The sequence below is a fragment of the Schistocerca americana genome, chromosome 1 (assembly GCF_021461395.2).
Source record: "Schistocerca americana isolate TAMUIC-IGC-003095 chromosome 1, iqSchAmer2.1, whole genome shotgun sequence".
Classification (NCBI taxonomy): Eukaryota; Metazoa; Arthropoda; class Insecta; order Orthoptera; family Acrididae; genus Schistocerca; species Schistocerca americana.
The window spans coordinates 973044542-973072330 of NC_060119.1; the positions used below are offsets into that span (position 1 = coordinate 973044542).

At 42.5% G+C, this 27789-nt stretch overlaps 1 protein-coding gene across 1 annotated transcript in view; it reads left to right on the forward strand.

Annotated features, from left to right (window-relative positions):
• The window catches only part of LOC124595665 (discoidin domain-containing receptor tyrosine kinase B-like), a 412183-nt gene that overhangs the window by 198158 nt on the left and 186236 nt on the right, over positions 1-27789 (forward strand). Inside the window, exon 4 of the mRNA XM_047134513.1 lies at positions 24771-24918. Coding sequence (XP_046990469.1) covers positions 24771-24918 — 148 coding nt within the window. The remainder of the gene's footprint in view (positions 1-24770; positions 24919-27789) is intronic.

Genomic DNA, 27789 nt, shown 5'->3' on the forward strand with positions numbered 1-27789 from the left:
ACTCCTGGAAATGGAAAAAAGAACACATTGACACCGGTGTGTCAGACCCACCATACTTGCTCCGGACACTGCGAGAGGGCTGTACAAGCAATGATCACACGCACGGCACAGCGGACACACCAGGAACCGCGGTGTTGGCCGTCGAATGGCGCTAGCTGCGCAGCATTTGTGCACCGCCGCCGTCAGTGTCAGCCAGTTTGCCGAGGCATACGGGGCTCCATCGCAGTCTTTAACACTGGTAGCATGCCGCGACAGCGTGGACGTGAACCGTATGTGCAGTTGACGCACTTTGAGCGAGGGCGTATAGTGGGCATGTGGGAGGCCGGGTGGACGTACCGCCGAATTGCTCAACACGTGGGGCGTGAGGTCTCCACAGTACATCGATGTTGTCGCCAGTGGTCGGCGGAAGGTGCACGTGCCCGTCGACCTGGGACCGGACCGCAGCGACGCACGGATGCACGCCAAGACCGTAGGATCCTACGCAGTGCCGTAGGGGACCGCACCGCCACTTCCCAGCAAATTAGGGACACTGTTGCTCCTGGGGTATCGGCGAGGACCATTCGCAACCGTCTCCATGAAGCTGGGCTACGGTCCCGCACACCGTTAGGCCGTCTTCCGCTCACGCCCCAACATCGTGCAGCCCGCCTCCAGTGGTGTCGCGACAGGCGTGAATGGAGGGACGAATGGAGACGTGTCGTCTTCAGCGATGAGAGTCGCTTCTGCCTTGGTGCCAATGATGGTCATATGCGTGTTTGGCGCCGTGCAGGTGAGCGCCACAATCAGGACTGCATACGACCGAGGCACACAGGGCCAACACCCGGCATCATGGTGTGGGGAGCGATCTCCTACACTGGCCGTACACCACTGGTGATCGTCGAGGGGACACTGAATAGTGCACGGTACATCCAAACCGTCATCGAACCCATCGTTCTACCATTCCTAGACCGGCAAGGGAACTTGCTGTTCCAACAGGACAATGCACGTCCGCATGTATCCCGTGCCACCCAACGTGCTCTAGAAGGTGTAAGTCAACTACCCTGGCCAGCAAGATCTCCGGATCTGTCCCCCATTGAGCATGTTTGGGACTGGATGAAGCGTCGTCTCACGCGGTCTGCACGTCCAGCACGAACGCTGGTCCAACTGAGGCGCCAGGTGGAAATGGCATGGCAAGCCGTTCCACAGGCCTACATCCAGCATCTCTACGATCGTCTCCATGGGAGAATAGCAGCCTGCATTGGTGCGAAAGGTGGATATACACTGTACTAGTGCCGACATTGTGCATGCTCTGTTGCCTGTGTCTATGTGCCTGTGGTTCTGTCAGTGTGATCATGTGATGTATCTGACCCCAGGAATGTGTCAATAAAGTTTCCCCTTCCTGGGACAATGAATTCACGGTGTTCTTATTTCAATTTCCAGGAGTGTAGTTCGATTCTTACAACAAAGTAAAATAGCGTTTTAAAGAAGCCAAAAATTGTCTGTGTTATTTGGCAGAATACCTAAAGAATTGTTTTAGAACAGTACAAAATACATGTGGGCCCACTTATTTTCACTACCGGCGTAACTTACGGGCTATGGTATATGTAGCGCCTAGAACATGATAGTGGACTGTCAAATTAAACGCTACAGTTTTACTTTCAAACCTAAATAGTCTGTAATATTTATTAAAATACCTAAAGATATTGTTACTGAGATCTTTGACCAAATTCGCGCTATGTGAACGGTTGTACAGAGATCGATCTCTTAACTCACGTTCTTAGAAGTTTTTCAGTAATTCTTCACCTCACTAACTACCATTGTAGGGGTAGAAGATGATAATGCATCATCTTCCACTAGAAACATGTAATTGCTGTTATTACCTGACTAATAGCGCTATTTTATTACTTTAGATCTCAGGGCTGCTTGAGTTTACGTTACTGGTGGTATAGAGGTAGGAAGGCTGTGAAATTTACTGACCGGAACTATTGTGGCAGGGCTCTCTAAATGAATTTACCGACCTTATCTTCTTTTCTTTCCTTCCCATTGTCACTTATAAATATACCAAAATCTGTAGCGGTTTTAGCAAGTGATATCACATTTTCCTATACTTTACCAAAACAAACAAAACTAACAGTAACTCATTTTGTAGATACTCGTATGTTTAATTCATTGTATCACTTAAACTGCATATTTTCGTAGTACGCGTGTGTAAGAACAAAATGCACATAATACGATAAGTTAGTCTCTCACCTAATCTAGTGTATCCGAACGTAACATAACCTTCGATCAACGTAGCACCTGCTCGGTTTGCTTCAAGACTATGTGTCTGAGGTGTAGTAATGTGTATGGACAAGATTCCACACAAAATAAAGTTTGATCTTTGATCGTGAACGAAAATTTGATTTTTGTACCAAAGTAAAATAGCAATCAAATGGAACCAAAGACTGCCTGTATTACTTACAAAAATATGAAAGTTTCCTTATATAACTGTACAAAACACACGTAGCTCAGTTGTTGGCATTACTGATATAACTTAAAGGTTAAGCTCCACAGGGACTAGGAGTTTATGTTGTCCTCATCATTTCGTCATCATCATCATCATTCGTAAAAGTGGCTAAATTGGATTGTGTAAAGAATGGGACTTTGTACGGGCGCTGACGACCGCACAGTTGAGCACAGACATCATCATTATCAGTAAGGTCCATTTGGTGACGTCTGTAGCTTAAAATGTTTTCACGCCATTTGGAGGCAAGGGACAATGGACCTTCAAATTAAGTATCGCACTGTTATTTCCACATTTAAATTCTCTGTCGTATTGGTCTACCAGGGGCTGTGCTGTGCACTTGTTCGTGTGCAGTTAACAGGCGTTCTGCGTGAACATAGGGGCAAGCTGGCCACCCGTTTCTCTCCCCTCCCCAACATACCGTCTCTCCGCTCCTTCCTCTGTAATGCGTTTTGTTTCCTTGCTTGATTTATTGAATGAAGGCATAAGGTTAATAGGAGTGCTTGAAAGAAATCATGCTTTGAAAGAGTACCTGTTACCCACGATACGTTTATTTAGTTATCACAGGTGGAGCTTATAATACGTTTAATGTCTGGAACAAAATTTCTACATATATATAAACGCAAACAGTTACGTAAATTTTCATCGCTGATGCTTGCTCTTAACCGGAACTTATTAATTTTCATAACAGAAAAAAATCGCTCACAAACGTATGTCGAGCCCGAATAACCACTTGCATGACGTCCCCCAGTTTTGCTGCTTTTGCACAGAGTACTTCTTGGTGCAAACTGCAGAGAATTCTGTACAATGATTATTCTGTACGCTGAGACTTTTTCTTAGTAATCCAACAAATCCCATTTGTTCCCCTTTCATTGCAGGTGCTCCGTCTGTTGTCACTGACACCAAACGTTCCCAGTTTAAGCCAGCTGAATCGACAGCTTCTTCAACGGCTTTTAGTATGTCCGCGCCGGAGGTCGTGCTCTTAAAGATATCATATCTAAAAAAAATCTTCTGTTATGTGCACAGCAGTGTCCACGCCGCGAACATAAATCACTAATTGCGCGGTGTCTGAAATATCTGTGGACTCATCAAGTGCGATGCAAAATGCAATAAACTCCAGCACTGCACTCCTTAATTGACGGTAAATGTCACCTGCCATGGCACTTACGCGACGACTTACAGTCTGCCGGGAAAGAGTGACCGCTCGAAACTGATTTGTACTCAGTGGGCAAAATAAATCAGCAGCGTCATTGATGGACTCCTTTATAAACTCACCTTTAGCAAATGGATTCCCAACTCTCGCTATATTAAGCACAATCTCATAACTTGCACGTATCGCTGGGTTATCATTGTTTTCGTCCTGAAAAATTGAAAACAGTGCTCCATAACATGTTAAATCAATTAGATGAGAGACATGACGAAAGAAAGTCGCAGATCTCTCATGACACCAGCAACTTAAGTCATATTCATCTAGTATCGTCAGATCGGTCTTCTTAAGGTCAGTCAATTTCTCCATCCGCTCAGAAACCGACAGTAAATTGTACTCGTCCTAGTGAAATTTATTATAATGAAGTTCAATACAAAACTTCTCCTGACCAGCGAGAATACTGCCGCATATTAAACATTTCGAATCTTCACGTTTCTGCACAAAGAAAAAATCATTCTCCCATTCCTTTTTAAAAGATAGCTAATCTCCACTTCTCCGTTTCCTTGACTCATTCTACATTTTCCGGTTCTTGAAGAACAACGTTCACTACGTAGTGGTCGCTTCGCATCGACATCCGCGGCTTAGCTTGGTACTACACTCCCCGGCCTGAGTGGCCGAGCGGTTCTAGGCGCTACAGTCTGGAGCCGCGCGACCGCTCCGGTCGCAGGTTCGAATCCTGCCTCGGGCATGGATGTGTGTGATGTCCTTAGGTTAGTTATGTTTAAATAGTTCTAAGTTCTAGGGGACTGATGACCTCAGAAGTTAAGTCCCATAGTGCTCAGAGCCATTTGAACCATTTTACTACACTGCCGCAACCTGCCGGTTATCGCCACTGCCGCGGTCGACGATTGCACGCGAGCAGCACACGTGCAGCGCTGTGCGCTCATGAGCCGCGTGCAACGTTTGCCCGCTCTGGTCTATGACAGTACAAAACATGTGTGACTCATGTAGGTGCATCACCATCTTAATGATACATGTAGATCGTTGTAAATGGGAAACATAAATTTTTGCTAGGTAATGAATAAGGATAGAAATATTCTTGTCCAATATCTCTTTTTTCATTTTGTATAATCATCACTAAGAAAAGAACTATTTTTTATTTTTGTTCGATGAAGTTTTAATAGTATCCAACTTAATTTTAAACTTATTATTTAATTCTACATCCACGTCGTCCAATTTTTTCCATTTATTAATTTGATAAATACAAAAATGTATGGTTCAAATGGCTCTGAGCACTATGGGACTCAACTGCTGAGGTCATTAGTCCCCTAGAACTTAGAACTAGTTAAACCTAACTAACCTAAGGACATCACAAACATCCATGCCCGAGGCAGGATTCGAACCTGCGACCGTAGCGGTCTTGCGGTTCCAGACTGCAGCGCCTTTAACCGCACGGCCACTTCGGCCGGCCAAAAATGTATGTTCTCGAATCCTAATATAACTAACTTTTTTCCTGTAAACTTTCTCTTCTGTCTACTTAACAGTTCGGCATGTGCCTTCTTGCAGTTATTCTGACTGAGAGCATTTACGGTTTTTTATTTTCGCTTTTACGTCGAGCATCACACTATTGTTAAAACATTCAGCACTTTCTTGAGTGTACGAGCCAACTCTTCTCCTCCACTTTTTTGCAGAATTTTCATTTTGAACTTTAAGTCTACAACCTTAGGAAATGAATGACTGTTAAATGTAGTTCCTTCATCAGTTTAACAGTTTCCGTGTACCTTTTCTGCAGTAAGAAACACTTAGTCCAATTCGCGATATTTATATACAACATAAACATCCTTTTTAAGCAGATCCAAAGTACAATAGAGGTTTATAAACAGATATTTCGTCTATTCTTCAGTGTATCAAACGGCTTCAGAGTGTGTATTTTTCGCGAGGACTCCCACTTATAGCTACTTTCCGTTGGTATTTACACTAAATGCCGATTTCTTTCTCTCCGCAGTTGTACCCAGATTTTTCCACATACCGCGTTTAGAGTAACTTGTAGGCCTTGTTTGGACATCTAAAATGCCTTCTTCTTTTTTCATTCGTATTCTACCTTCACAGCATGTTTTTCACGAAGTAATTTGCATTTTATGACCTTGAGCTTTTCCATGTCCAGTTTTCTTTTTCGTGTGCATAACACATTAATTGCACAGAAGGAATAACTTTTTTAATGGAGAATGGTTGAAGTCTGTGAGATACATATTCATGCTTTTTCTTAAGACCTGAAGAATAACATTATTTTTGGGAACCAGTCGTAATTCAGCATATCTGTATTTGGTGATACTGTGGAGAAAAATTAAGTAAATTGCCAAAAAAACATGAAAAAATACGTTTCTCCGTCTGTAATATGACACTTCAGTATAATAAATATTTCTTCATTGGACTCTATGTTAACATTTTCCACATACTGTACAGGTAAATAACAAAAACTAGGTGGCCACGAAGTCTTTCGTGAAGATGTCCTTTCACAACATTTTCACAGTTCCACGTTAAATGACTTTCTGCATCATCATCGACGGGGTTTGTTTCCACTGTTGTGAAACTGGTGAGGTTTCCGATTTTATTCTGAAAGGGCGGCATCTAATTGGGTGGATTACGTAATGGTGATATCACGGATAAGGCCAGCACTGAGATGACACCATCTACATCCATAGATTATGTCTGCGTTATTCAGCATAGCTTGCAGCTCTAGCACTCCAACTGGGTGATAAACTACGAGAAGCCTTCTTCTGTCCTCTTTCTATATCAAGTGCACGTTTCTATGTATTGCGAAGTGCATAGGTGATGTCTGTATTGATGTTTTTATAATTTTTATCACAAAGCCTAAGTTTCACTGCTTGTCTAGCCCCAGAGTCCAAATAACTCAAGGCATGGGCAAGAATCCTCCTATGTTCAAACATAATCTTGCGATAATTTAACAGGTCGTGTTCAGCAACAGCCGATTTTTAAGAATTACTATATTTCAGACGATGCCGATGTCCAACATAACTGCTAAAACTACTGCCGGCCTGGTAATTTCACGTTTTTAGTCAGGGAACACAAGGAAGTTTCTCGTAGATACATATCAGGATACTTTATAAAACCTATAAAATAGTTACACATGTCTTTTTCACTCCTGGATTTGTTATTTGACATTCTACAATTGGAGCTCATCCACATCACTTTTCTTCATAACATTGCTATTTCCTTCATAGTCCTCTTGCATACAGAACTCGTGAATTGATTGTAGGTGGTCACAGGTATCCATTTTGTTAAAAATCCCAGCGAAATTGTGCGTTGTATCCAAGTCCATAAGCTAAATGCCGTCTACCATATCCCAGGTAGCCCATCCACTAGTAAAGTCATTTGAACATCAGATAAGTCCACTTTATATGGTGTAGTTCCAGGATTTTTATATTTCATCGATATGTTTTCCAGCGATTCCTTACAGATTTTTTCCAATATGCTTTTTGCGGTTACATTGTCATTCTTTTGTTTCTACCTTCAAACCATATCTTACAGAGATGAACCTAGAGAATTTACATCGATAGTGGTTAAATGCACCACATATTTCCTTCCTTAACACTGCAGATTGTTCCTTCTCTCTTTGTTCTTGGCAGTCCACCTGACAACAGATTTTAACCAGCATAATATTGTCACAATATGGTTCTGTAATGGGCGTGAGCATATAATTTTTTTTTTTAATTTTGTGTAGCCAATGTCAGTAAGATGATTGTCTAGATTCCACAATAACAACCACAAAGCAAATTGTTCATCTATTGGTTTCGTCTTCTTCCCTAATAATTCTGTTAAACTAGAACGTCTGATGTTACAATAAAGGCAGCTGTTGTTGAAAGATAAGACTGTTTGGACTATAAAAATGACTGAGTTTGTATGTAAAATTTTGTTTACTGAGATTATTTATTTTTCCAAAACAAAGACAGACATAAATTATGTTAAAAAAGTATTTATTATGTACCGTAAACAACTTACAGTTGAAACTTCCTGGAAGAATAAAACTGTGTGCCGGATCGAGACTCGAACTCGGGACCTTTGCCTTTCGCGAACAAGTCCTCTACCATCTGAGCTACCCAAGCACGACTCACGACCCGTCCTCACAACTTCAATTCTGCCAGTACCTCGTCTCCTACTTTCCAAACGTCACAGAAGCTCTTCTTCGAAACTTGCACAAGACTCCTTTCTTCCAGGAGTGCTAGTTCTGCAAGTTTCGCAGAAGAGCTTCTGTGGAGTTTGGAAAGTAGGAGACGAGGTTCTGACAGAATTGGAGCTGCGAATACGGGTCTTGAGTCGTGCTTGGATAACTCAGATGGTAGAGCACTTGCCCGTGAAAGGCAAATGTCCCGAGTTCGAGTCTCGGTTGGCTCACGTTTTTATCTGCCAGGAGGTTTCATATCAACGCACACTCCGCTGCAGAGTGAAAAATCTCATTCTGCAACTAACAGTTGGTTTAAAACCACAGTATACAAGGATCCTGGGTGGCAGAAGTGAGTCAAGTACTCTGGGCCTAAAATCGTGGATAACGCAATCTGAACTGATCTGACTCTGAGCGGACCTTGATTGATAACCTACAGAAGTTTCTCAATATAGGTGCTGCTGAGAGCAAGTGGCGATTGAGATCTGTATGCTCTGACAAGGAAGGAGCGGCAGCACATTACCCTATTTAATTGTGCAGCGATGTAACTTGCAGCTGGCGAGATGTGTGCGGCGGAGGCAAGACGTGAAGCAACACCTGTGAATCGACCGCGGCCACGAAAGAAATGCAAAAATCTCACGGTCTAGCGATCAGGCAGTCAGATCGTAATTTACTTTCTACCAGAGCCCTGAAATCACGGTAGATTTCAGTGCGTGACACACGTGTTCGCTTGTCATACCAAGGACCAATTTGGCTCACTTATACGACAGAGCGCACAAGGATACCAAACGCATAGACTGGTAAACCAAAAATGTGTGTGCCCTCGGTAAAAGAGTAGTCCGAGATGTTTTAAGTCTCACTGTCGGTACTGTAAGAACTTCACCACAGGCTCTCCAGTCCAAACTACTCGCAAGTGAAGTCAGTCTCAGGACAGATCCCAAGCACCAACCACATATGCCGGAGCATCGATCAGACGTCCCTCTCACCAGACCAAAGTTCAGCAACCGAGTGTATTGTACGTCTTCAGAAAAGAAATCCGTTTTCCCGCAAAGTACACGAACTGTCACCACCTTCTCTTCGTCTTGAGCCAAACATAGGCCTCTAGAGACGTTAAATCCCCCCTCACACACGACAGCACAAACTCCTGTAGAGCGAGAGAAAGAGTTAAGAAACCTGCGTCTCTGGAAAAAGAAGAAACCGCCAATTATTGGCTATTTTAAGTTTTTGCGGTATGGGAAGATGTTTTTCTCCAAAGTCACGTCGCTACTCACAGCAACAAGCAAACAGACACAATCTTAAAGATCTTTATCTAAATAGCCCGTGCCTCAGAGCTTGTTAGTCCTTGCTATTAGGTGTAATAAAAATTCTATCTCTAAACGTTTCACAGACGCAAGAGTTTCTTGTACAACTGAGGCGGCCAATGCATGTGGGTCGCAGGCCTATTTGCAGTAACGGTGATCACTAAAACTTGTGAATTTTTAATATTTGTGGCTCTGCACACAATGCCCGGTGTACAACTCCACTGTGTACACGTGTCCCTTCAGTACATTACCCCCAGCCTAGCCTTTGTCTGGCACCAATACAGCTACAATGGCATTGTTCTGCTGGAGTCCTGTCTCAACAAGGGGCTGCTGTGTCTGCCCTGTATGGCTGTGGGCCTGTCCGGCAAGATGTATTAAGGGATGGGCTTGCTGCCAGTTGCTTCCAGCTCCCAACATGCTGTTTCTACGAGGTAAGAACCATAAAAATACTTCATACTGTTAGCGCCCTACCAGGCTTCATCAGTGCCTGATCAGGCTATTAACTTTCAAGAGTGTTGCTCAAGGTGCGCCAAGTTGTAATAAAATCTTTAATAATTTTCCATATACAAAAAAATAGGTGAGAGAGTAACTTGTCCTCTCTCACTGCCCTCTACCTGCCGTTGATTTCTGCATGCGTAGTGTATCACTTCGATATTGTTTACTTTGACACTAACCAGTAAATCATTGAAAATAGTAGGAGAATCTGATCCTGATAACCGATATATGTGTAAAAATGTTAACGTTGCCAATCAGGATTGCCCAGGGCTGAAACACATCCTAACTTGGCCTCATTCATTCCAGGGGTCATTCACTCACATGTGGCTGCAAGCCAGCAAGATTACATATAAACTTTGCTGTGAGTAGTATGAATTATGTTAGACCCCGTGGTCATTGTTACATCACAGGCTTCCGATAAACATTGAATTGGCGGTTAAAAGGCCATGCAGCAAAGAAATGTACCCACTCACACCATATCCTGTGGTCATAGATGTCTAATGTTCCTAATCATTTACAGTATACTGGAGTATGAGCTGTTCTCTGCTCGTTGATTTACCCCTGCTCTGTCACGCATTTGGTGTGAATCATCAAACACATACTTTCTTAAATTCTCAATGAATAAGTAAATCACTTGTGTAAATTATTTGTCTTATTACCTAAGTTGTGTAAATTTTCGTACAATTTTCTATGACATGAAAACAAATATAGGCACATAATCAGGGCATTATGGCATTAATAAATGCGCAGAACAAACATAGCCCTCAGAATCAAGACAGTTCAATTGATACATACAAAAACAAAAAAGATATTGCATAATGGTATTACAGAAAGGTATCCAGTCGATCCCTCCACTAGGGTCCCTGGGGAATTAAATTTTACAATTGAAAATGTCACCCGAATTGAGAACATGGCACTTATGCACACAAACAAACCGTGACTGGTAGGACTGGAGAATAACAGTTTGTGCCAGAGTGGAATGACCTTTCACTCAGCGTATGACGTGACAGAGATGGCGGCAGATGTCTCTGGTGTTTCCTCTCGTCTCGGGCAGCATGTGGTGTCTATGTGGCAACTGGCGTCGTCGGCAGCTTACGGTGAGCAGCTGGAGGCTTGGCCTCATCCTGGTCAGGCCGAAATCAGCCATCAGTGACTGGCGTGACAGCATTGCATTTGACGTGCAGCCTGCCCCCTGGTGTAGAAATTCATTCAGTGTTAGTGTGATACGGGGCAGCCCAGCTCTTCCCATTCACCTCTCTATTGGAACGAGCCTGCTGGTGCAGGACAACGGATTAACTCGCCTTTTGTCGATAGGTCACGTTCCTCTCGGCATCCCACTGAGTCAGTTAGGCCAATTGCGTGCATCGACTGTGGTGCCACGTGACTCCTTTTCCCTCAAATAGCAGTCTGGCGGGTCGTTGGTTGCTAGGGGGGGGGGGGGGGGGGGGCTACTGGCGCCTTATGGCGTCACGCTGTCTGCGCTCGCTTGTGAGACATGCTGCCTGTACTGGTAGACGACCAGGCTGTGTGACGCAGGCACATCACCTGGCAGGCCGCTTCAGTCATAGCAGGCACTCTGGTCCCCTGCACCTAGTCTGCAACAGCTGATCCATACCGAGCGAGGTGGCGCAGTGGTTAGCACACTAGACTCGCATTCGGGAGGACGACGGTTCAATCCCGACTCCGGCCATCCTGATTTAGGTTTTCCGTGATTTCCCTAAATCGTTTCAGGCAAATGCCGGGGTGGTTCCTTTGAAAGGGCACGGCCGATTTCCTTCCCACTCCTTCCCTAACCCGAGCTTGCGCTCCGTCTCTAATGACCTCGTTGTCGACGGGACGTTAAACAGTAACCACCACCACCACCTGATCCATTACGACCAACCGCTCCCTTTGATGGCTGGTGTGGGTCATGACATCCAGTCTGCTGTATTGGTTCTGGAGTCTGCACAGTCCTCAAGTGTGGTCAAGTGCCATATTCTCTCACATATGTCATTACCTCGATATATTAAATTTGCAGGAAAAAATACTGATGAATACAAAATTTTTAGCTTTACTTAATGTATTTATTTATTTATTTTGTTACTAATAAAGAATATGAAAAAGTAAATTTGATGAATGCAGGGCGCTATTAACGTTGTATGGACGTAAATTATGTGGTGTGAAGTGTCTTTGGCTTGCGGTAGGTGTGTCTATTTAATGACGCGCAAGATGATGATGTGAATTCTAAAACCACATAATGCTTTGAAATTGTGCTGGTTTAGATTCTGCTATTTAGCACGGGCTCTTAAGACTTTATTATTATTTGATGTCTGTAAAATGTTTCAGCTTCACAAAGGTACATGGAACATTATTATTATGCAGTTTGTGAAATCTCCTACTTACGGCTATGATGTCAATCGTGAAATAAATCTTTTAAGAGTAAATTATTCCCAATATTAATTACCGACGGAATTAAGTAGTGAGCGGTGTTGTTTGATGCATAGAAAATACAGCAATAAAATTATATTGTTTTAAGTTCAGAATCTTGCGGTCATTAAACCATAATAGGCGATTTAAATTTGGAAGGCCTGAACTTTTGATGACAGTTATTTCGTAAGTTAATTACTTTTAGATAATTTCAAATACGTTGTCGAAAAGTTGGGAGTTGCAGCTTCCGAAGTGGGTAAGGTAAGCGAGAGGTCGCTGGTTTCGTACTACATGTCTAATTTCCATAAATGTGTGCTACGAACAAAAGGAAGAGTGGCATGACAGGCGTCGATGGTGCTGCGCAATTTCGAATGAAAACAGAATTAGTGGTGGATTTAATCTTTTACATACCGTAGCACGTCTGCAACACTACATGGGAAAAATTGCCAAACGTGTTCACTGTTGTTTAAATTACTCCGACTTCGGAGTAAAATTTCAGCAAATATCTTCTCTGTGCGCATAAGGCAAATGGTAAACCCTAAGTTGACAGGAAGACATCTGCAAAAGCGAAGAACGTGAAAGATAGAAATTCTTAGAGAAGCTCCCTAATTGTCGCATTGCCCAGCGTAATTGGAAAGCTACACAAGAGTACCAGTGTCGTGTCGCGCTTGTTTAGATTATATCAAAACAGATGTCTTCAACAGACATGCATTACACCCGTCAGATTTCCAAGACCAGCCGCTAGAAAGAATTTTAAGAATATTTAGTATTCTTGCAACGAAGGTGCCAGAAGAGGAGTAAAAGAATAACTAGATAAAAAATTAGTTGCGTGTCAAATAGGAGCAAAGGAATAACTAAGTGAAAATTCGATCTTTACAAAGGTAAAATCTCATTTTCATTGATCATTGGCCTCGAGATGAATGATATGGAGAACAAACGAGTTGATTTCATTTGGGAATACGTTGATAAGAGCAACATGGATAACGAGAACATAAATAAACGTTTGGTTTCGCTACGACAGGAATACATGTGAACAGTCGTGATAACGTATAACGTCGGTGGCCAGGTTATTTTCTTGTTAGATGTTCCCAGACACTTTTAGTGGGTGCCTCGTCGATATGACGGAATGCAGGAAGAGAGTAATGCTGCATTTCAGCTGGCTCGTCTGGATGTTAGGGATGGGAGGGTGGGGGACGACGGGGTGCCACCTGCCCGCGGCGCGCAGGGCAGAGCAGACCGGGCCAGAACTGCGCTGCGCCGAGAGCGCAGCCGACCGCAACGAGCTGAATCCGACTCCAAGGTCACGTGCTTAGGACATTGAAGTCATCCCCCCCTCCCGGCAGGCGGCCGCTGGCGAGCTGCCGCAGCTACCGACGGCATCCATCCCACCATTGAGGACTCTAGCCAGACGGCGCGGCGGCGCGCTGCGCGCGCTCATTCCCGCCGCAGGCACAGCCGAGAGCTGTGGAACGAGTTACATAAACAGTGCCAGAGCGCCGCCGCTTATTCGCCTGAAATAAACTTATTTTCATACCATATAATCAGTTGCATACCTTTAAACTTAGTTTTCCGTTTTTGTTTTCCTTTTTCATCAGTTACTAGTGACCATGAACCATGGACCTTGACGTTGGTGTGGAGGCTTGCGTGCCTCAATGATACAGATGGCCGTACCGTAGGTGCAACCACAGCGGAGGGGCATCTGTTGAGGGGCCAGACAAACGTGTGGTTCCTGAAGAGGGGCAGCAGCCTTTTCAGTAGTTGCAGGGGCAACAGTCTGAATGATTGACTGATCTGGCCTTGTAACAATAACCAAAACGGCCTTGCTGTGCTGGTACTGCGAACGGCTGAAAGCAAGGGGAAACTACAGCCGTAATTTTTCCAGAGGGCGTGCAGCTTTACTGTATGATTAAATGATGATGACGACCTCTTGGATAAAATATTCCGGAGGTAAAATAGTCCCCCATTCGGATTTCCGGGCGGGGGCTACTCAAGAGCACGTTGCTATCAGGAGAAAGAAAACTGGCGTTTTACGGATCGGAGCGTGGAATGTCAGACCCCTTAATCGAGCAGGTAAGTTAGAAAATTTAAAAAGGGAAATGGATCGGTTAAAGTTAGATAGAGTGGAATTAGTGACGTTCGGTGGCAGGAGGAACAAGACTTTTGTTCAGGTGAATACAGGGTTATAAATACAAAATCAAATAGAGGTAATGTAGGAGTGGGTTTAATAATGAATAAAAAAATAGGCGTGCGGGTAAGCTACCACAAACAGCATAGTGACGCATTATTGTGGCCAGGATAGACACGAAGCACACGCCTACTACAGTAGTGCAAGTTTATATGCCAACTAGCTCTGCAGAAGAAGAAGAAATTGATGAAATGTATGATGAGATAAAAGAATTTATTCAGATAGTCGAGGGAGCTTCCCCCATGAACCATGGACCTTGCTGTTGGTGGGGAGGCTTGCGTGCCTCAACGATACAGATAGCCGTACCGTAGGTGCAACCACAAAGGAGGGGTATCTGTTGAGAGAACAGACAAATATGTGGTTCCTGAAGAGGGGCAGCAGCCTTTTCAGTAGTTGCAGGGGCAACAGTCTGCATGATTGACTGATCTGGCCTTGTAACATTAATCAAAACGGCCTTGCTGTGCTGGTACTGCGAACGGCTGAAAGCAAGGGGAAACTACAGCCGTAATTTTCCCGAGGGCATGCAGCTATACTGTATGGTTAAATGATGATGGCGTCCTCTTGGGTAGAATATTCCGGAGGTAAAATAGTCCCCCATTCCGATCTCCGGGTGGGGACTACTAAAGAGGACGTTGTTATCAGGAGAAAGAAAACTGGCGTTTTACGGATCGGAGCGTGGAATGTCAGATCCCTTAATCAGGCAGGTAATTTAGAAAATTTAAAAAAGGAAATGGATAGGTTAAAGTTAAATATAGTGGGAATTAGTGAAGTTAGGTGGCAGGAGGAACAAGACTTTTGTTCAAGTGAATACAGGGTTATAAATACAAAATCAAATAGGGGTAATGCAGGAGTAGGTATAATAATGAATAAGAAAATAGGAGTGCGGGTAAGCTACTACAAATAGCAGAGTGAACGTATTATAGTGGCCAAGATAGACACGAAGCCCACGCCTACTACAGTAGTACAAGTCTATATGCCAACTACCTCTGCAGATGACGAAGAAATTGAAGAAATGTATGATGAGATAAAAGAAATTATTCAGGTTGTGAAGGGAGACGAAAATTTAATAGTCATGGGTGACTGGAATTCGACAGTAGGTAAAGCTAGAAAAGGAAACATAGTAGGTGAATATGGATTGGGGCTAAGAAATGAAAGAGGAAGCCGTCTGTCAGAATTTTGCACAGAGCATAACTTAATCATAGCTAACACTTGGTTCAAGAATCATGAAAGAAGGTTGTATACATGGAAGAATCCTGGAGATACTAAAAGGTATCAGATAGATTATTTAATGGTAAGACAGAGATTTAGGAACCAGGATTTAAATTGTAGGACATTTCCAGGGGCAAATGTGGACTCTGACCACAATCTATTGGTTATGAACTGTAGCTTAAAATTGAAGAAATTGCAAAATGGTGGGAATTTAAGGAGATGGGACCTGGATAAACTGACTAAACTAGAGGTTGTACATAGTTTCAGGGAGAGCATAAGGGAACAATTGACAGGAATGGGGGAAAGAAATACAGTAGAAGACGGATGGGTAGCTCTGAGGGATGAAGTAGTGAAGGCAGCAGGGAATCAAGTGGTTAAAAAGACGAGAGCTACTAGAAATCCTTGGGTAACAGAAGAAATATAAAAATGCAGTAAATGAAGCAGGCAAAAAGGAATACAAACGTCTCAAAAATGATTTCGACAGGAAGTGCAAAATGGCTAAGCAGGCATGGCTACAGGACAAATGTAAGGATGTAGAGGCTTATATCACTAGGGGTGAGATAGATACTACCTACAGCAAAATTAAAGAGACCTTTGGAGACAAGAGAGCCATTTGTATTAATATCAAGAGCTCAGATGGAAACCCAGTTCTAACCAAAGAAGGGAAGGTAGAAAGATGGAAGGAGTATATAGAGGGTCAATACAAGGGCGATGTGCTTTAGGACAATATAATAGAAATGGAAGAGAATGTAGATGAAGAGGAAATGGGAGATACGATACTGCGTGAAGAGTTTGACAGAACACTGAAAGACCTGAGTCGAAACAAGGCCCCGGGAGTAGACAACATTCCATTAAAACAACTGACGGCCTTGGGAGAGCCAGTCCTGTCAAAACTCTACCATCTGGTGAGCAAGATGTATGAGACAGGCGAAGTACCCTCAGACTTCAAGAAGAATATAATAACTCCAATCCCAAGGAAGGCAGGTGTTGACAGATGTGAAAATTACTGAACTATCAGTTTAATAAGTCACAGCTGCAAAATACTAATACGAATCCTTTGCAGACGAATGGAAAAACTGGTAGAAGCCGACATCAGGGAAGATCAGTGTGGATTCCGTAAAAATATTGGAACACCTGAGGCAACACTGACCTAACGACTTATCTCAGAAGAAAGATTAAGGAAAGGCAAACCTACGTTTATAGCATTTGTAGACATAGAAAAAGCTTTTGACAATGATGACTGGAACACTCTCTTTCAAATTCTAAAGGTAGCAGGTGTAAAATACAGGGAGCGAAAGGCTTTTTACAATTTGTACAGAAACCAGATGGCAGTTATAAGAGTCGAGGGACATGAAAGGGAAACAGTGGTTGGGAAGGAAGTGAGACAGGGTTGTAGCCTCTCCCCGATGTTATTCAATCTGTATATTGAGCAAGCAGTAAAAGAAACAAAAAAAATTCGGAGCAGGTATTAAAATCCATGGAGAAGAAATAAAAACTTTGAGGTTCGCCGATGACATTGTAACTCTGTCAGAGACAGTAAAGGACTTGGAAGAGCAGTTGAACGGAATGGACAGTGTCTTGAAAGGAGGATATAAGATGAACATCAACAAATGCAAAACGAGGAAAATGGAATGTAGTCGAATTAAGTCGGGCGCTGCTGAGGGAATTAGATTAGGAAATGAGACACTTAAAGTAGTAAAGGAGTTTTGCTATTTGGGGAGCAAAATAACTGATGATGGTCGAAGTAGAGAAGATATAAAATGTAGACTGGCAATGGCAAGGAAAGCGTTTCTGAAGAAGAGAAATTTGTTAACATCGAGTATAGATTTAAGTGTCAGGAAGTCGTTTCTAAAAGTATTTGTATGGAGTGTAGCCATGTATGGAAGTGAAACATGGACGATAAATACTTTGGACAGGAAGAGAATAGAAGCTTTCGAAATGTGGTGCTACAGAAGAATACTGAAGATTAGATGGGTAGATCACATAACTAATGAGGAGGTACTGAATAGAATTGGGGAGAAGAGGGGCCTGTGGCACAACTTGACGAGAAGAAGAGACCGGTTGGTAGGACATGTTCTGAGGCATCAAGAGATCACAAATTTAGCATTGGAGGGCAGCGTGGAGGGTAAAAATCGTAGAGAGAGACCAAGAGATGAATACACTAAGCAGATTCAGAAAGATGTAGGTTGCAGTAGGTACTGGGAGATGAAGAAACTTGCACAGGATAGGGTAGCATGGAGAGCTGCATCAAACCAGTCTGTGGACTGAAGACCACAACAACAACAACAAGTATCTTTTGTTTGTGCGTGCACGTGTTTTTGTTAGTTTTTTGTTTAGTTTTATTCCTTTCACTCACTCTAATTTTACACTGACGCTACCTCTATATCTCCACTACCATGCAGGTATAGCGGTATTGTACTGCTGGAGATTATCTCGAGAAGGGACTGCTCTGTCTACCCTTTTTGGCGGTGGGCCTGTCTGGCAAGATTTATTGGGGGATGGGCTCATCACCAATTGTTTCCTACTCCCAACATCCCGTTCCTACTAGCTAAGAACCATAAAAATACCTCATGCTTTTAGCGCCCTACCAGGTTCCATCAACGTCTGCTCAGGTCGTTAACTTCAAGAGTCTCGCTCAAGGTGCGTCATATTGTAATAAAATCTTTAATAATTTTCCGTGTACGAAAAAGAGGTGAGAGAGTGTCTTGTCCTCTCTCAATATGCCAAATTACTGTTGCATGTTCATAACGCGTCTCACCTCTGTGGCACCTTTTTAGGATCATCATTTTTAATTTCTTTAATGTTAATTGATATAAGCTCACTACGGGATACGACTTCTATGCTGCAGCTACATACTCTGCGTTCTTTGACATTGGCCGCATTACTGTCTAGTTTGTTAATTAAGTAGACATTCCATCTGCCGGGACGTTGATTATTGAATTAGGACTCGCCATTTGAAAAGTACTTTCAAATGTTTTTGGTCTTTCGTCACTGCCTCAAACCCTTTCTGCATGTGAAATGTCCCTTCTTTTAATTGTATTATTACACTAGTAGTCAAACATGGCATTGCCTGGGTATTCATTTTTGCCAATTTTCTATTTGAAATGAAAACAAAAAATTAAGTGTGTTTGTAGTGAAATGTCGAAAAAATTTCATTTCCATGTATTCGAGAAAACGTCTTCAAAATTGTGAAACAGTTTCTTTGCACTAGATGCAGTTGCTTCGTGTGTTTACAACACGAGATTTTAAACGAGCCTATGGTAACGCCTCTTCAAAGTCAGCTATAAGGGTGTCTTAATAGTAAAAGATAAATATATAAACCTTAATCCATGATGCGAAATTTTTTCGCGCATGTGAGTGATTATGGAGTCATATCCCTCGAAACAAATGTTGTACAGTGCAGTTACATTCAGCTACTTCTGTGGACACTGTCTGCGAAACATGTAGTGAACAGAGTCAGTAGCAAAGAAGTAATAAAGTTAAACCTCATGCATAACGCGACATTTTTTCACGCATCTCGGTGTTGATTACATCATATCTCCTGTTCTGTGTGTCATACAATGATATGATTTTGTAGGTATCGTTCAGCGGCATACGTGGATACTACCTGCAAATTGGTTGCGAATAGAACTGGTATCAGAGAAGTGATAAATTTAAACGGCGTGCATGATGCAGCAGTTTTTCACGCACATCATTGTTGATGATCTCATACTCCTCAGCTGTGATAGGTGATTCTTACCCCACCGCCTGACATTAAGGGATATGCGACCGACGTTCGTTTGAAATCGGTACTGTGGCTTAGGAGCATATATGGAACACACACACAGACACACATACACACGCATACACACAGACGCGCGCACACACACACACACACACACACACACACACACACACACACACACACACACATACACCCATTATTTTTGTAGTATGTATCACTGTGCATCTGGTAGATATGTTACCTATTACTGTTTATGATATTAAGATTTCCCTTGTTTCTTCGAGCTAGTCACTACAGCTCCCTTTGTCCGTTGTGTGTGACTGCTTACTATTGCTCCATGCAGTTCACTGGGACTGTTTTCTTATATCGATTTAATAGGCCCAATTAGAAGGAGGAGCTAGGGTAACAAGAGTCAATCCAGACAGGGCACTGCCTGCATGGGCAAGTTTGTACAACTTGATGAAGTAGATGTCCAAGAGCGAGCCAGATATCGAAGGTATTGCTCAGAAACCTTCCGTTCCATCTGCGTATATCACATGTTTTAGATTATGCGATTTTCAAATATTTTTTTTTTTTTTTTTTTTTTTAATCATCCTCACGATGCACGCAGCGAAGCTAATGCCCCTGCTACTCGTGACACAACGTTCCACAGCCGTGCCGCTGCGTGCTCGCTGAAAGAAGGTGGTTACAGAGGACTTGGGATGCTCACCGTATGTCAAATATAGCTTATTCAGTGCTTCTTTCTTCAATAAAGATATTTGATTCGAAATGAACATAGCAACTGACGTCTCAGGTTATATCTTCCTTAGCCTATTTTTTGAGATTAAGAAACTACGAGATAGATCTAAGGAATATAATGGTTTGAAAACGTCTGTGAAGGCCGCATCACGCACGTTTTTATTTTTGTTTCATTCTCGTAGTGTGAGCTGTCGCGTATTTCTGGTCCAAGAGCACTATTCTGACTCCATTTCCATGATTGAGAGGACATTCTAGTGTGCTAATCTTAATCAGTTCTGTTTCTACTCTACAAACATTGCTTACTATTTCACCCTTTACGAAATGTCAATTATGATAAGTCATAGCGAAGAGTTATCGTCATCTTCCTACTGATAAAAATTATTTTTTTTCTTTCGGGTAATCTTCAGATTTCACTACTTTAAAAACAGTTTTGTTTGTGAAATAGGAACGTGCATCCATGGATCGTTTAAAATCAGAAACGGGACGCAAGAATACCTCCATAGTAAACATGAACTCTCATACAATATCTAGAATTCCACTACCATAGTCAGGTGAACTTCATTAGCAGTTTATTAAATTACAGCTGTTGAAGTGAAAAACGGTCATAATGAAAAATGGAATAATTCGGCGTGTCATCCGCCTGAAATTTTGACAGAACTCCTACTGCCTCGGGCAGGATGTTTAATGTGTGAGTTCAGCGCGTTCGATGATGGCCATGTTATCGGTGTTCTAAGATGTCATTCAACCATATGGCATTTCAATACAACTGTCTAAGGAAGGAATCCACCATAAGTACCGAACGTCATCTGCTTGGGAAACAATGTGTTGACGACAGACGTCACCGCCATCTTACACGGTTGATAACAACGATGCGCCACAGTGCTTATAAATTCAGTACCGGTTAACTGCAGTCAGAGTAGCCACACAATTAAGAAACTCCTTCCTTTTGCAGTTAGAAGCAGGTGCCTAGCAAGTGTATCTACCCATACCGTGCGTCATGTGGCAGAGAGAACAGCTGAGACGAAGGAACACGATGCTGAACTCATGGAGAAATGTAGTGTGGACTAAAGATTCGCGGGATCTGTTGGTACATAGATCGCAGGGAACAAGTACGGCGACCTCCACATGAGGCGATTTATAGTGCTTGTCAACAGAAAACCTGTCGGGCACATGTGCGGCTATTCTACAGTGATGGATGTCTACTCAAAATGAAATGGAGCCGCCACTCACACGATGTGGCAATCTACACACGATCCTCTCACTTAGTCTGTTCAGATAGTGCACAATGAGGATAAACTGTACCTACAGCTGGACGAAGAACTATGGCATCTCTGGTGATTTGTGGCTGGCGCCACAGAAATGAGAGAAGTGGTGCGAAACACCCCGAAAGGTTCATCTTTCATCAGACGTACTGACTGTAGCAGGGGCTCTTTCGAATTCCAGCTTCGATCACTATTAGTTGCGTGTTGCACTTAAACGCTGGATCTAAACAGCTGCTGAAATTTGATACGATGCCACGGCACCTTAGTCTGACAAACTGTGTGCCACAAGCTGTCAGGCACGTATACAGGATATGACGCAGATATTTTTATATGTTGTGCCTTAATATGTACAAACTTTAGTGCGTTGGTTGTTTTTCCCCTGCGTCGGACAGTCTTCCCACAGAAATATCACAACATTTTATGACCTGATGTTTTCTGCACGGTCGTAACTGCACCTGTTAGTATAGACTTAGACGTTTTGCGTCCATTGGTTCACACATCAGCACCTGACGTCTTTCCCAGGGGAAAATAAACGTTAATGGCTCACTCTGGTCACATACAACGTGGAGGTACCACCCTACCTAAAAACATACGACTTGTAGTAGCTGTAATTATAAAGGCCAACGAGAAATTTTTTTAAAAAACTTTTTTTACTTTGATAGCTGATCTTTATACATTATTATGAGCTGAATCTAAATCTAACCTTTTTTTGTATCACCCATAGTTTTCGAGCAATATGCTTTTTATTATATAGTGTAAAAATTCTATGCTATACGGTAAACGGGGAAATTAATGAAACGCTTTGTTACAACATAAGCATGGTTTGTATTTACAGTAAGCTACTTAAAACAATGATATGGGGCAATAGAGATTTCACATGTCAGCTGGAACTGGTTTGTATTTTCTTTCTCTTTTTTCTTTGCAGCTTCTTGTGTAGCTTTTTGTTCGATGAGTCGCTTGCTGAAGTTCTCGGTGAAGTGACCAGCAGTAGTCCCCCATCATTTGGTCTTCCAGCGGCCTTGGTAGCCTTTTTATATGACTTTAATGTTCTCGTGAAAACGCTCTCCTTGCTCCTCACTAACATCTCCCATATTGTCCGGCAAGTAATCGAGGTGACTGTTCATAAAGTGAACTTTCAGGCCGGCCGAAGTGGCCGTGCGGTTAAAGGCGCTGCAGTCTGGAACCGCAAGACCGCTACGGTCGCAGGTTCGAATCCTGCCTCGGGCATGGATGTTTGTGATGTCCTTAGGTTAGTTAGGTTTAACTAGTTCTAAGTTCTAGGGGACTAATGACCTCAGCAGTTGAGTCCCATAGTGCTCAGAGCCATTTTTTTTTTAACTTTCAGGTTCATTAAAAATTTTTAAAGTTCTGTAACACTGTAGCTATAATAGAAACATATTCTGAGTCTTTTTCGTGTCCTAAGAATTTTGTAATGACTTGCTTGAATGATACCCATGCTTCACTCTCATTTAAGGTCATTGTGGATTCAAAGTTAACATCAAACATCAATTTTCTAATGTCATGTCCTACAAAAACGCCTTATTTTAGTTTAGCTTCTGAAACGTGTGGAAAATTTTGGCAGATACTTAAAACATCGTCCATCTTTAGACAAAGCCTTTACAAACTATTTCATTAGGCCTAACATATACGTAGTGGTGGTAGGAGCACGTTTTTTGGATCTATAAAGTTTTGGCGTAGAATGTTCTTTTCACCAGGTTTTAAAGACTCCATCACAGACCAGTTATTTCTTCATCAATGTTGATACCTAGCCCTACTGTCCCATTCACACAAGAAACATGGAAATTTGGTAAAGCCACCTTGCTGATCAAGTAGCAGGCATGTTACTTTTAGATCGCCACATATCATCCAATCATGAGTAGAACAGCGTATTTTATTTAGCACTGTTTCTAGGTTTTCATAGCTTTTTTTCATATGTACAGAATGTCCAACAGGTATTGATGCATACATGTCACCATTGTGTAATAAAACAGCCTTTAAACTAGTTTTGGATGAATCAATAAACAGCCTCCAGTCTTTCTTTTTGTATTTAATACCGAACTCATTCATCAGACCGGGAATGTCTGAGCAGCACACTAAATCACCTTCTTGGAAAAAAACTTGGAAACATGCTGCCCTCTCTTTCTATACATGTATATGCTGGTTCCAACTACCAATAAGTTCTTTTCTTTTACTCTAGAACCAAGCAATCAGCCCTTTCTTTCGTTAAACCCAGATCCCTAACCAAATCGTTAAGCTCTGTCTGAGTAAACAATTTGGGCTCTAGACCTTCTGTATTACAGCGGAATTCATCATCATCTTGCTCGTCTAAATCACATTGTACATCGGAAAATACTTCTGTAGTAATACAATTTAAATCATCTGGTGCTTCAGGAATCGTCAAATCTACACCATGCCGTACTGGTCGGATGGCGGACGGAAGGCTAGGGTAGCTTATTATCTTTTGGTTTTTCTAATTATGACCAGTAATATCAACACTGCAAAAGTAGCAGTGGCCCCCTCCATTTCATAGGAGCAGCAAATCTAAAGCCCTTTTTTCTCCTTTTTGGACCATTTTCTTAGATATTCAACACACACATAACATACATTATGCGGCGCCCAGGTTTTATCTTGATCACCAAGATCAGATCCAAAGTATGATAGATCTTTTTCACGAAGTCTGTAACGTTTCTTTGGTGTTTTTAATCACAAATTCACCACAAATATAACAAAAACTGTCAGAAGAGTTTTTACTACCACGATTACACATTGTACTGAGCACATGTACAGAAAACTGGAAAGAGAGGTTAGGTAGAAAATATAGAAAACACCATCTGTTAACACAAAAATAGCATCGACCTTTTGCTTTGCCAGCAAATGTTTTTCAGCATTGCTACCAACGTCAACTACATTCATTACACCTTCTTTTTAAATTATTTTAACTATATAAAACTGTTAAATTCTCTTAAAAATCGCTTAATTTAATAAGTTTAACTGTAAAATGTGAAGAAATGGCGGGTCATACAGTTTTTTAAGTATCGTATTCTGATTTACCACCCAAGAAACATAAGAATAAGGTATTTTCAGCAAAAGAGTTTTTCCATCGTTGGACTGTGTTATTAGTCTGCATAAAATGTGTGTGTGCATTGCTTAGGGACCAAACTGCTGAGGCCATCGATCCCTAGACTTACACAGTACTTAAACTAACTCCACCCATTCCCAAGGGAGGGCTCGAACCTCCGGCGGGAGAGGCGGCGCAATCCGTAACATGGCGCCTCGAACCACGAGGCCACTCCGCGCGGCTATTATTCTGGAAATGGCACAAACACTGACCCAACGCTGTTCAGTATACTTTCCTCACTCACCAATAGAAACATGTGCACTGATATCCATTATACCCTACATGTTTAAATGATAAAAAAAAGCATGGGTGCAAGCACAGAAACTAGACTCAACAAATATATCTCGATCAGATTGGTACTAAAATTGAAGGTATTCCATGTCAAATTTAGGCGAAGAGAGTCACTCTTTGCCCCCAAAATAGACCCCGGAAAAGTGAGACTACTCATTATTTTTTAGTGTCCTGTCTGAATCTGTTAAAGCAACTACTGTAGTTCATTATTCATATGGATGACATTTGCCCGCAGATCCTGAGCGGAAACAGCGACACAGCCACGGTCGTGACGCACCGCCTGCTGCCCGCCATCTTCGCCAGCCAGCTGAGGGTGTTGCCTTACAGCGTCCACCGCAGGACCGTCTGCCTGCGAATGGAGGTCTCTGGTTGCCCCGCCACGGGTAAGGCATGGTGATCTGCATGTAACTCTTACTTAAGGAGCGCAGTGACCTATGATTTTCTTCCCTGTGTGAAGCATGGGTCTGTTTTACAATACACTAATAGCCATTAACATTTCAACACCATTGAGGGTACGGTCGCAGGTTCGAATCCTGCCTCGGGCATGTATGTGTGTGATGTCCTTAGGTTAGTTAGGTTTAAGTAGTTCTAAGTTCTAAGGGACTGATGACCTCAGATGTGTCCCATAGTGCTCAGAACCATTTGAACCATTTTTGAACCATTGAGGGGACATGCAGTAAATGTCAAATTTGAACGAGACGTACTTCATTCTTGGATATTCAGTTGATTAGCCTTTCAGAGCAATCGTAGGAAGTAGCTATGTAAGTAGTGTAGTATGTAAAGAAACACTGACACAGTAAATTTCTCAATTAGAAATCGAATGAGAGAGTTGGTTCGCGTGCTATACTTTATGTAGGAAGGAAAACAGTGTACGAGCAAGTGTTAGATTTCGACAGCGACAGTTCGTTGCCTGTCCAGCCTGCAATTTGTCGTACCGCAACATTGTAGCTCGTATAGGTCGGGATCCATGAGTGGGAAGGAAATACTGGAAACAATGGGTTCTGGACGAAAACAGTCCCACGCTAATATTTCACTGGTGGGGAGACCTTTCATTCACTTGAAAATATAGGATCGTACAAAAATGTTGTAATGTGTGTCAAATCTTAGGGTACATATCTACTAAGTTCATCAGTCCCTAAGGTTACATACTACTTAACCTAAATTATCATAAGGACAAACACACACACACCCATACCCGAGGGAAGACTCGAACCTCCGCAGGGAACAGCCGCAGAGTCTATGACTGCAGCGCCTAAGACCGCTCAGCTAATCCCGCGCGGCACAGGTTCGTACAGTCGCCTCACGTACCTTGACTATGGAAGTTAGTTTATTTGCAGAAAGCAGGTGTCAACACGGACTGTGTCACGATGTGTAGACCACCAAGTCGGACGTATTCGTGTGTGGAGGATTCTAGCACAATACACGTTGCCAGATTTCATTCGCAGTCATGTTAAGGACCCAGCACGTTGCATGATGGTAAAAGATACAATTCGGTGCACAACAGGATACCTACGGCTTGATTAGCCGCTAATTCTGGCAGTAGCAGTGACACCACAGGGGTTTTAAGGCCGGTGGCAGCGCCCTATCTTCGAGGTATCCGTGGCATCATCTTTCAACAATATAACGGAAAACCTAGTGTTGTCCGTGCTGTTCTGAGCTTGCTCGATGCAGAGGGTGTACGACCCTTGCCCTGGCTACCATATTGTCCAGATATCTCACCCACTGAAAGCATCTGCTCATAGACCACCAATAGTCGGCCGCTACATGTGATGTAAGCCTGATGCAGGTAACCTCAGCAGCTTGCTTACAACAAATGACGTACACACTTATTCACGTATTCTTCCTCGGTACTGTATATGCAGATTAAATATAATTTCGTTAGTTGGTATCCTTCTGGATGTTGCAATATTCATGGTCAATACTGTATCTTCCTGGCAGTAAAAACTTTCCTCGTAGGTCTGGTTCACATGGCTCTGAGCACTGTGGGACTTAACTTCTGAGGTCATCAGTCCCCTAGAACTTAGAACTACTTAAACCTAACTAACCTAAGGACATCACACACATCCATGCCCGAGGCAGGATTCGAACCTGCGACCGTAGCAGTCGCGCGGCTCCAGACTGTAGCGCCTAGAACCGCTCGGCCAACCCGGCCGGCCCCGTAAGTCTGAAATGACTATCTGACTCAATCCGCAAAAATGATTTGGACTTAAGTAAGAATACATAGCGTTTTCTTAGCTGTTACCTAGTGTTCTAGATTATAATTTCAAATTATTCGATTGTCACTTGTTCTGGATAGACATCTGTAGCTCTGAGGTAGTGTCAGGAAAGAACAAGGAGAAGCGGGAAGGGGAGTAATCGATGTATACTTGGAATAATCAGAACTTCTCACGGAGTCATTCGTTGTATGAGGACGTTTGGGTGATTGAAACAGCCAGTGCTCTTGGGTAGGCATAGACTACATTCCGGTGATGGGATTTATTTTCTCTGTTTCCCTTGTGCTAACAACATGTGGAATGCTAGACTACAGACACATTTACACATAAGAAACAACTGTCATACTAATCGAAAGCCATGTGTCAGTGTTGAAGACATCATAAAATTACACATTCAGATGTACACGTAACACGATGAGGAAAAGCTTTAGTCTATATAGGTGCACAAGATCGTATGACAAAGTACTGCAACACAGATTTCTGTATCACCGTTGCTGAAAAGTTTTGTTGGTTTGTAGACATGAATCAAATGCATCTTTTCTCACTTAGAGGTAATTTCATAAATAAATTTCTTGCAGCTATCAGAAAGTAAACATCACTCTTACGACACGATGTACTTTAAATTAATAGAAATCTTGGAGAGGTACAAGGGACGACAGACACCACATTAATGAGATACTCTTACTGTAGAGAATCGTAGTCATGTATGTAGACATACTTCGACGCTCAAGTGCTGTAATAGTTTCGCAAAATGGTATTGTCTCACTGAGACGTCTTCGACGATAGTAATACCTATTTCCTCTTCCAACCGCCATAATTATCAAATATTTTCCCATGAACTCGTTGTCCACTTAATATTTCTTCTTTCTTGGCATGGTTCCAGAGAATGTCATCTAAGCTATTCTGACTCATGTAGTTTGTTTATCGCACTATGAACACTCTTTAACTTTTGGAAGATTGGTACCTATTCCATCTAAACTGGTAATCTTCACAGCCAACCATTGAGTCTGGAGTTGAGGATATCACAGCTGTTTAGATATT